General features: G+C 47.2%; 1 protein-coding gene across 3 annotated transcripts in view; it reads left to right on the top strand.

The window, feature by feature from the left end:
• STIM1 (stromal interaction molecule 1) overlaps positions 1-11,377 on the top strand; it is a 175,465-nt gene that overhangs the window by 99,086 nt on the left and 65,002 nt on the right. For all 3 annotated transcript variants that reach the window (XM_019524620.1, XM_019524621.1, XM_019524622.1), the window contains exons 5-6: positions 2,904-3,015; positions 4,714-4,829. In XM_019524620.1, coding sequence (XP_019380165.1) covers positions 2,904-3,015; positions 4,714-4,829 — 228 coding nt within the window. The remainder of the gene's footprint in view (positions 1-2,903; positions 3,016-4,713; positions 4,830-11,377) is intronic.

The raw sequence follows: 11,377 nt of genomic DNA on the forward strand, positions 1-11,377 counted from the left end.
GTCTAAAATTGTCTTCAGTGGGGCCAGAATCCTTACCTACTCCCTGTGCTCCTGTTTTCCCTGAGAAGTGCTACGAGGCAGTGATGTGTGTCAAAAATACCGGTAGTATTGGGGAATTTTCCAGTGGAGGGTGCCTCCATCAGCAGATCCCGAAGCATTTGATTGAACTTTCAACAGATACTGGGTGGGTTCCTGATGTTTCCCTGGCTCCTCTGCCCGTGGCTTCCAGACTCCATCCAGGCAGCTTGGGGACCTGCAGACATTTAGAGGGGGTTAAAGCTAAATGCCACCTTGCTTGTTCTTCTACCCAAAACTTAGGAATCCCTGCTTGTGTGGGATGTTTTAGGCCATTTAAATTTTTTTCAAAAGTCAATGAAAAATCTAGTTTCTGATCACTGCCAGTAAACAGAAAAAGCAGGACTAAATAAGACAGCAGCTGACTATGTGTCTATTTAAAAATGAAGTGATATCATGCCAGATTCTGAAATCCCTTTTTTCCAGGATTAGACTTGCAACCACATAAAAATTGCATGGCTTAAACTTTTCCAAACCACTTTAAAGTTGGAAGGACGCTGATGGGTCCTGTTTTGTCTTGTGTGCGTTCGAGGAAAGCCCGATGTTGGAAATATTTATTCTGTTGTTCCGATGTTTATGAACAGCATTGCCTAAAGTCCATCTAATGTCCATTAGATAAGCCCTAGAGCCATTATGGGCATCCCGAGACATTTAGAGGTCCGTTAATTGCTTGGTTGCTTTGCTTGCTTGCTGTTCCTGGAGCGCATCTAAGGAACATTTCTTCATATGCTTCTGCTACAGGATTTTTCCACTTGCTGTGTTGTTTCCACATCGCTTAGCAAGCGCTTTGTTGTTTCTGCCTCTCCATTCCAAGTGCCTTACTTAATAACATGTTATATGATTAGCGTGCAAACAGAGTCTAATCTCTCCGAGCACGGACTCCAGCTGAATTCAGTGGTGCATTCATGGAAGACTTAGCAGAATTAGGGGCAGAGAGGAGGCGGTGCTTTCCTGCTGCAGTTGTCACCTGAAAAGTGATGTGAAATGGCACTGTGGGAGCCTGCCTTAGGTGTCAGTCAGTGACAGGCTGCTCAGTTTGTGAGTGAAATACATTTTTTTCTGTTTGCCATCCCCATAGTTACTGCCTCAGAGGTTGAAATTACTGTGTTTTCTGTCCCTCAGATTGTCACTGAAAATTAGCTTTGTCATTGGGATGTTTGTTCTTGGTGTTGATGGGCAGGCTCTTGTTCAGTATCCCAGAATAGTGTTGGCTGTTTTGAACTAGAAGCCAGGATAGATTTGCACGTTACAGACTAACCCAAATAGATGTGTATATAAAACAAGCTTTCGTCAACTGAAGCTCCCTTCATCAGATGCTTCAGCTCAGGAAAGCTAGCGCTGTATATACTACTTGGTTAGTCCGTAAAGTGCAAATCTGCCCTGCCTTATACTTGACTTCAGGCAACCGCAGCTAACTACGCCTCTGCAGAACTGGCCAGAAGAAAGATTATGTCTGTCAATAAAATAAGAATCACAGAACAGGATTTTGGAGTAAAAGCTGCAGTTTTATGCCGCCACCCCTCCAGTAGGAAAACCTGGCTTGGGCTTGCTGTGCAAACCCTTGCCCCGCCTTCTCCCCTAAGCAGTGTGCACATACCAGGCAGCTGGTCAGCATGAGTTCCCTGTCATGCTCCAGCATTTCTGGAGGCGGCCAGGCTATTTATCAAAGAAACTTCCCGGTCCTTAATGCTACAAGGAAAGACAAAGGCAGGCAGCTTCTGAGGAAACCTGCATGCAAACATGCATCGGGCAGGGAGGCATTAGCAGCCTGGGACATGAAGGCAGAGGGAAGCCCTCCTCAGCTAAATAAATTGATGGTCACTGTCTGCGGGCACATTACATGTCCTTGGCCTTTGCCCTTGAGCGGTTGCCACACTCCCTGGATATCTCCAGATTCAGAGCAAGGGCTTTTCAGCTGGGCACAGACCCAGGAGTTGGTGGGGGCACCCGTTGTAAAGCCCTCTATAAGCAAGGCTGGCTTTAAGTCCCCCGGGCCACAGTTCCTTTCCTTGAATGACAAGAGAAGCTTGTTCCCAACGGGCTCACACATTGAAGTGGTGCACAAATAAAAGCTGGAAATCAGAATGGATTTTGCTTGTAACTCCTTGACAACAGAGCTCGTGGGCTTTACCTTGAGGTGTTTTACAAAGAAACTTTCAGTGGGCTTTATCACCTCCACCCAGCCCTTGAACTGTTTGCTGGCAGGGGTGAGAAGCCATTTGTTCTTGGTGATGTATGCAGGACAGACCATGCACAGCTCTCACACCATCAAAGAAGTTAGAGATTGAAGAAAACACCTGCAGTCACCTAGTCAGGATGACTCCCTACATGACATTCTCCAGGGTTTTATCTGGTTACTTACTTCTCTCTCCTGGAAAAGCTACCAGATTTGCCATGTATTTTCCAGAGAATGGGTCTGCTTTGTGCGGTGATTCTCAACCAGGGTGTTGCAAGATCCTTTTAAGGGTGACACAGGATGCACAATATTAGCACAAATGCCTACATGTGATTCACCCACAGATTTCCAGAAGGAATCCACAGAGAACTATTCAGCCCAGCTGTGGGCTTTGCAGCAGAAGAATTGCTCTAATATTTTTCTATAGTGAAAAAAGAGTGAAAGCTCAGAGCTGGCATCTTCCCAGAGGGGCCTGATGTGTGCAGCCATTTAGCACTGGGGGTTTTAACCCTGCAGAGACTTTATCTTCATTAGGGGCAGAAGGCAGGGGTGCATCTGGTGTGATGCCAGCCAATGCGCCAGGGCTTCCAGCAGATTGGAGGCTTGTTGTACACTAAAAACGTTAAGCAGCTTGTCTTTGACCTCCCTACAGTGTATAACTGGACGGTTGACGAGGTGGTGCAATGGCTTATCACTTATGTAGAGCTACCGCAGTACGAAGATACCTTCAGGAAGCTGCAGCTTAGTGGACACGCCATGCCCAGGTCAGTGCCAGCTCCATTTTCTTACTTCTCTGTTGGCTGTATGTGCATGAGAGCAATGGACGTTGCAGGATTTCGTGGTGGGGTTGGTTGTTTGCCTCTGTGCAGAGGGCCAACACAAGCCTTGCCTTGCTTAGCTACCATTTGAACCCTGTTGCATGGGCTTAGGGGATGCATCTCTGTGGACGCAGAAAGTGCAGTCTTGTGGATACAGCCCCGGGTTAGGACCAAGCTGGCTTGGGTCCAGTTCCTGACCCGCCACCTCCTTGACTGTGGGCTAGTCCCTGAGTCTGTGTTGGCTCTCCAGCTGTCACATGTGTATAATCCTCCCCGCAGCCTCCCCCAACTCTTCTCTGGCCCAGTCCCTTTAAAGCAGTGATTCTCACGCACAGTACCACAGCACCCTGGGGTGCGTTGAGATCCTTTCAACGGTGCTGTTCCATGTCACGCAGCATGAGCTCCATTCGGTTTGCAAACGTGATTCACAAGATTAAACTCAGATTTCAAATAGAAATTCATAGTGTGAAAAACATTCTGCCCTGTTGTGGTCTTTCTGAGATCTTTGCAGCAGAAGAATTGCTCTGTTATTTTTTGGCAGTCAAAAAAAACCAAGTGAAAACTAAGAGTCTGCATTTTCTGAGGGGTGGGGGCCTTAAGTCTAAAACAATTAAGCACCACTGCTTTTAAAGTGTAAGCTCTTCTAGGCAAGGATGATCTGCCGTCATGTGCATCTTCAGTGATCTGCAGAAATACACCCTGATCCTGGTTTGGGTTTCTACGTAACGATCTACCCGGGATCTTTTGAGCACCTATTGCCAACCCTTTACAGAAGCAGGATATTATCTGCTGTGGTCCCCCTGCTTTCCCTGCAGCAGGTTCAGATGTGATGTCTGGTCCAGTGTCAGGGTGAACTGTGTATTGTTCCTAAGAGATTAAACTGTAGAAGCATCTGGGCTGGTTTGGACAGGACTGATCCTACCTCAGGCAGGGGTTGGAGTAGAGATGACCTCTGCAAGTCCCTTTCAGTCCAGCTGCTCTATGATTTCTGTGATAACCCTAATAATAAGCAAGAGTGGCTGAATCTCTTTGCATAACAGGACAGCTTACTCTTTTAATTTGGGGAGGCCCTAGCAGCTTGGCAGGAGCTCAGTGCTGCCCTTTGGCCCGAATTTGTTATTTTCTCTGACAAGGGGCTTGGAGGAGGAGGAGGCATAACCAGCAATAAAACAAGGCTTTTGTGGCAAGATAAGTTTTACCTGGAACCACTGCTCTCCGGGCCTGCGCGCCCTGGCCTGATGATGGTTTCCCCCCTCTGGGTGATGTGCTCTTTCTGGGCAGTGCACAGGACAGGGGTCAGAGAACAGCCATATGGGTCCGAGAAAGCAACCGATGGACAGTGCGGCCCCATGGGGAGAGATGGGTGCATTGGGGGAGGTGACCTTTGGTTTCCAGGTTAAATGGAATGAAAACTTTATTTGTATTTGTCTGCCGCTTGAATCAATGTCCTCCTGGATGCCCAGGAAGCTATTTTTCAATACCCGTTCTGCCTCAAAGGCATTGAGTCTTGTAGTGGCCTTCTGTTCACTGACACCTGAGGGGACAGTGCCCTGGCTCGATTTGTTGTTTCTCCCCACAGAGCTCTCGCCCTAGAGTTACTTTTTCCAGACCAGTATGTAACTGCTTGCCTTTTCTTCCCTGAAGGCTAGCAATCAACAATGCCACCATGATGGGAACAGTATTGAAGATGACTGACCGGAGCCACAGGCAGAAGCTGCAGCTGAAGGCTCTGGACACGGTGCTGTTTGGGCCTCCTCTCTGTGAGTAATGCTGAAGATCCCCTGCCCTATAAGTGGGAGGGGAAATGTACTCAGTGCAGATGCAGAGCTGAGATGTGCATAGGTGAACCCATACCTGGCCCTACCAAAGGTCACTGAGGTAAGTTGCACGAAACAGGCAGGCATTAAGAGATGCCATCCTGTTGAATATGTAGGTGCAGCTCCCAAAGGCATGTCCAGGTGTGTAGTTCCACCTTTCTACTAGCTGGAACAACAGCACAGTCCACAGGGCACAACACTGAGGTCAGTCTGTAGCCTCATAGCAAATTGGTTATTTTCTCCCTTGTGGAATGGAGCTGCCTTGTGACCGGGCAGGGGAGATGTTCTCTAGTTGACCCAGCTCTCTCATCAATGGGACAGGTACAAATTAGACTGATCTTCCATGAGGAACAGACCAGGGCAGGCTGGTTGAGAAGACCTGTTAGACTGAATGGAAACCAGGAACTGAGTCCTCCTCGCAGAGCACTGCCTCATGGGGTCTGGGTGGGGGCCCCTGCCTTGTCCTACCCCCTCAGCGCTGCTGGTGGGGCTCTGGGAGCTGTGTTTTGAATGAAGGAAGGTAAATCTGATGGGGTTGTGTGGTAGCTGTCACGTTTTCCCTCTTGTCTCTCCCTTCCACTTTGTTTTCCTTTTTTTTGTATTTCTTTTCTTTTTCATGCATCTGGTAGCACCGAGCCAGCTGCTTCCCTGGGCAGTGGGCTAATGTAGGATAAAGGACAGTTCTTTAATCTTTGTTCTACTCCCTACCAGCACATCTCTGGGTGCATCTTGCTCAGGGTCACACCTACAAAATAGGGGACTGTGTCCCGGAAACAAGGGACTCCAAAAAAGGCTTTGGCGGATGCCACCAAGCAACACATCAGCCCCCTGTGCAATGCTGTAGCAAGAGGGACTCTTGCCTGCATGGAAAGGGTATGGAGGTGGTTTGACCTCTGTATGACGGTACTGGGGGGGAGGGATGGTGCTTAGCTGCATCCATTTGATCGTTTTGGCATCCCCACTGTAAGAGATGCGGAGCTCTGAATAATTCTGGGGCTCTTGATCAAAGGCTGAAAATATGCCTCACAGTGAAAGGCTTGAAGAGCTCAGTCCTTTTTGTTTATTGAAAAGAAGCCGTAGAGGCGAGTTGAATACAGGGCATGTTACTATCTCAGGGAAAAGTACTAGGTGCCAAAGGGTTCTGGCATCCAGTGGAGAAAACGCAGCTTTCGTCAGACAACCTTAAGTGCAAAGGAAAAGCTGCTCTTCCTGTAAGCATTGAAGTCTGTCTTCATCAGCGGTGATACCCCATCCTGTTATAATGACCGTAGCAGTATTTTCTTAACAAAGCTTTTAAATCTGAGCTCTTTCTGTTCTGACAGCACAAGTGGAAAGGCAGCCAAGACTAGGAACTGAATGGGATATGGTCTGAAAGCCTGCGGTACAGAACTTGTGGTGGTGGGTGGCCACTGGGTAAACACCCAATGAATTATTAATAATTGCTGTAAAGGACTAACCCTGTTCTTCAGCCTAATATTTGCGCCTCAATTAGCTGATTCAGGGGGTTGTCTTCATTTAACTCTGCGATTTGTCAGAGAGCTCTTCATGCAGAATTAGATCCTGACGGAATGGATTACAAAACTGCAGGGTGCCTTGAACAGCTGGCCATTCTTAGCTACACTGAGGAAGTCCTTGGTCTCCTTTTAAACTGCTTACCTCTGGATAGAGAGAGTTGAAACAAATTCTGATCAAGTGAAAGCGTCTTCTCTTGACAGGTATATCCCATTGGGTACATTAAACTGTTGGCTGATAGACTGCAGCCCAGAGGTGCAAGACTCTTGCTTTTACTCGCTGAGGCCCAGGGTAGCTGGTGATTTGGAGGGTTTCAAAACAGATGGACTGTAAAAGGCACACTGTCGAGTCATCCATGGCAAAGCCATCAGAAATGGTAGATAAAATCCTGATCCTGCAAGTAGAGATCACAGCATATATGCAGAGAGAATATTTTGCTTGCTCACAAGACAGGACATCCTTGGCTGGATGTGAAGCCAGAAGTTTGTTCACTAGTGAAACTCTGAGATCTGATGCATAGCTCCAGTAGGCGTGTGGTCACCTACATCTCTTGCCTAATGTGCTGGATGTTGGGTAGAGCTTTTAGGATTTTGTGGGGACTGAAGTTCTTCAGAGAATCCTAGAAAGCCATCCTAGACGCATGCTTGCCTACTCTGTTGTTAAAGGCGCAGACAAGCTGTGCATCAAACCATGAACCAACCCCCTCCTGAGTACAGGACTCAGTTTTTCAAAACTAATTTGCTCTCCTGCTGCTGTGAATAAAGGCCTTGTACTTCAGGTTGAGAAACAAGGGAGAAAAGAGAAACCCTTAAACATAAAAAATCATAGAGAGGTAGGGGTGGAAGGGACCTCAAGGGATTAAGTCCAACCCCCTGCCTGAGAGGTCTTGTGTCCTAGAGTCACAGAAAATGAGGGTTGAAGGGAGCTCAGGAGGTCACATCTAGTCCAATTCCCTGCTCAAAGTAGGACCAGTCCCAACTACATCATCCCAGCCAAGACTTTGTCTAGCCGGGTATTAAAGCCTCCAAGGATGGAGACTCCACCACCTCTCTGGGGAGCCCGTTCCAGTGCTTTACTGTCCTCCTCGTGAGAGAGTTTTCCCTAATATCCAACCTCAACTTCCCTTGCTGCAGCTTGAGCCCATTGCTCCTTGTTCTGTCATCCACCACCACTGAGAACAGTCCAGCTCCATCCTCTTTCAAACCCCCCTGCAGGAAGTTGAAGGCTGCTATTCAGTCTCCTCTTCTCCAGACTAAATCAGCCCAGTTCTCTCTGTGTCCCTTACAGAGATCAAACCTGCAACCTTGGTGGTGTTAGCATCATGCTGTAGTGAAAACAGCAGTATCACACTGACAACAAAACTCTACTTACTATATGCTGTTGTCATTTCAACAACTTTGTATGGCTGCGAGACCTGGACACTCACTAGGGCACTGGAAAAGCAAATTTGAGACCTTTGAAATGTGGTGTTTCAGAAGACTTCTTGAAAGCATAAGAAGAAGAAAGATGCAGTGGTTTGGACATGTAAGAGGAAGACCCGGCATCCGAGCTTCCATTTCCTACATCCCACCCTTCATCCCAAAGGGCCGCAAAACACTTGGGGGCCACTCCAGCCACCTCTGGAGTGGAATACAACAGGTGCCAACTATCTCATTTAATTTGTTAACCTGTGTACCATCATCAGGGCTGAAAATCACCCTTGCCCCAAGGATTGATAGGGCATAAAAAATGCTGTGTTCAAGTGATGCAGCCTGGGAATTTAGGGCAGCAGTGTGTAATTAGCCAAGTGAGAATGCTATCTTTGCCACTAATGGCAGCAGCCCAGCTCTTGTTACACGGGCTGTAGGAGTTTTAATCACCACCAGCAATTAAAAAATTGGATTTGTCTCTTCCCTTGATGCCTTTGAAGCACAGGGTGCTGTTGACCAGCAATGACCTCAGAGAAAGACTGTCCCCCAACTCACCAGTCTTAGGGTGGTCTATCCAGCATCAGCAAGGCCGGACCTCCCATAGCTTCTGGGATTTTTGGAGATGTAATTGGTATAGGTGCCTCTCTGATTCCCTTTGCCAGGGCAGATGGGCACCTCGTGTCATTCGGTTCAAGCAACTGCAAAAATACATAAGGTGTGCAGGGCTGTCAGCTAAGCTCCACAGGCCTCTTCACTACCACATCTATGCACACACTGACTTGGGGGAGTTGTTAGGAGGAGCGGATCTCATGAAGAGCGAGTGCTTCTCAAAATGCTCTGGTTCCAGGTCTAGCTTCGGGAGCCAAAGTAGATCTGGGGGGAGCGGCGTTATGACAGGCATCTTGTTCCAGTGCTGCTCTCAGCTCCGATTATCCTCGCTGGGAATCGAAGGTGGACAGTATCTTTTGCTTTAGTCGGGCAGCTGTTTGAGTCTGTTGTGAGGGCTGGAGTGCTGTTATAGCTGCGATGGTCCAGGAAATATGCAAGAATTTTGCAAGAGTGCCTTGCAAATAAGCAAGAAATATGCAAGGGTTTGGGGTTTTTTGAGGATTCTTTTTATTAAACTAGCTGGACAGCTAGGAGAGACTTTAGACAAGCTTTCAGGCATCAAATGCCCTTCTCTGTGCCTGAGAACTTGTCTAACATCTCCCCCAACTATGCAGTTGGTCCAATAAAAAACAAAACCAAACCACAAAAAGCCTCAGGCTCAGATGGACAGAAATGGGAAGGCTGCTTGCCTAAGCTAATCAGAGGTCCGGTCTACCCATAAAAGGACAAGGTTTCTAAATGGGATATGGCACCTGGGAGTGTTAGAGTGGCAGGATTTTCTTCCTTTTCATTAAATGTTTATTCCGTTAGTGTCATGCCGCCGAGATGGATGATCCCAGATTTCCTTTGGTATGAATTCCAGTGTGGCTGTTTTTCTCCTGTAATAATTAAAAGCTCATTTGACAAGTTGTCTGATGCCTGCTGGAGCACTGTTTGCTTAAACCAATAGAACCTAGTGACTAAATATCAAATTCATTATCGTTCTGAGATTTACCATCCACTTTAAATATTTAGAGTCAAGTGAGTTGTGTTTAGATTACCCGCACCACGCTGAACAGCAGCTTTGAGCTGAGGCCCAGTGGAGAGTCTCATAAATGACTTTGCTGCTTAGAGATCCATTAGCTTTATTGTATAGTTTTGTCATTGTCCATGACAGCAACTGCGCTAAAATAACCTGTCATATGAAATGATTTCCAAGGAGAAGCAACTACAAATGGAGGGTGATGAAGGGAGTAGGAGAACATTGTGATCAGTACTACAATGCCCTCCTCTTGCAGAAAGGGATCAGTATGGTATGTTTTTGGCCTTCAGAAGAAAAGGTGAGGTGTTCTGGAGGTAAGAAATAATGAATGGTGCAGAGAAGGTGCATCCGGTATCCCCGTTCACCTAACTTCATAGGCCGCATCCACACATGCATGGATGTTTAGTTCTCCGGGGACAAGTAGTGGCGGTGCACCTTGTGCCACTGCTGTCCCTGGGGAATGCCCGTGCCACACATGCTCTGGCGCATGGCAAGTTACCCTGGGTGGGATAGGGGAGGCCCTAGCAGCCTTACCTGGGGGCCTCCCGGGGCTGCAGCAATGGTGATCCTGCTGCATGGAGCCTGGCTGGCAGTGGAGCATGGCTCTGGCTGGCCAGGCTCCGGTTTTGAGAGGCACACGCTGACCCTACATGTGCCACTCGGTTTTTTTTTTTTTTCTCTTCAGGTTTTTGTGACCCATGGATACCCAGGGGTCAGCCTACCTCCCTGCACTGCCTCCTTGCAGCAGGGAGAACAGCTGCATGTGCAGTGTGTGGCGCTGCAGACATGTCTGTGGGACTACATAGCGCACTGCTGCATTCGTCTGGACCCGGCCATCGTGTCTCTCTTAGAGGCATGTATTACTGCCCCTCACTGTAGTAACTGATAGTCTTCTACATCGTATCGATTGCAGTAGCAAAGATCTTTGTGGAATTTAAGGGTCTTTGACATTGCTCCTTTTTGGAATAAAATCTATTTTTGATGTAGGATGTTGTAAAATAAAGTAATTTGCTTTTTATTGCAAGTTCCTTTTTTTTTTTTTTTTTTCTTTTACTTGATTTGTTTCAAATTTTGTTTGGGGCTGTTTTTGTTGGAGGAAGGGTTGGTTGCTTGGGACTTTTTTCTGGCTAGATTGGAACATGTCGATGTTTTCAGCATCCTGCTTGTGGTAGAAAGGCCACGTTGAAAAGGAGTGCAGATGGACACAGCATGAATGTGCCTGATCTCCTCTGGAAGTTTGGTCTTTAGCCGGATCTCCCTGGCTAACAATGCCTTGACCCCAGCTCACATAACATAAGAACAAGAGGATGTTTGTTAAAATCAAAAACAAACACCACTGACACGAATGAAGGAAGTGTGTCTTTACAGCAACTCCTTATCCTTTGGATCTCTCTGCCAGAAGGCGTCATCAAGAGCTGATGTGTATGCCCAAGAGGCCTGGGAATTTGCTAAGATGGTGAGAATGTTTACACCTACATCCAAAGATAGTTAAAAGATAGGTTTTTTTGGTTTTGCTTTGTTGTTGTTTTTTTAAACAATGGGTTATGAATCCTCGTGTCTCTGGGCCTCTGACAGGCCCCAAGAGAATGGACTATTTCAGAACTGTATGATCTGGGCGTGCTTCCACTGTCCCCAGACCGCACCAGAAGTCCCTGCTGCCCAGCAGGACAGAACAGATGTCATGGGGCTGCCGTAGTCCAGTGCTGGCCGTGTACCAGTCAGATCTCTCTGTGGCTTAGTTATCAGCACATGTCCAGCATTGCTCTCAGGAAAGTGCATTATATCTCATCCCATTTCTTTCCTCTCATGAGCTGTGTTCTGCTACTAAACTACTCCACTTCTGTATTCAGCAGTCACTATAACTTTTAGCACATGCTATTCTTACCTTCGTGGTGTTATCACTGCCTATATTAGGTTCTGCTGATTTTTTTTTTTTTTTT

Source organism: Gavialis gangeticus, unplaced genomic scaffold, assembly GCF_001723915.1.
Source record: "Gavialis gangeticus isolate Ggan-Ray unplaced genomic scaffold, GavGan_comp1, whole genome shotgun sequence".
NCBI lineage: Eukaryota > Metazoa > Chordata > Crocodylia > Gavialidae > Gavialis > Gavialis gangeticus.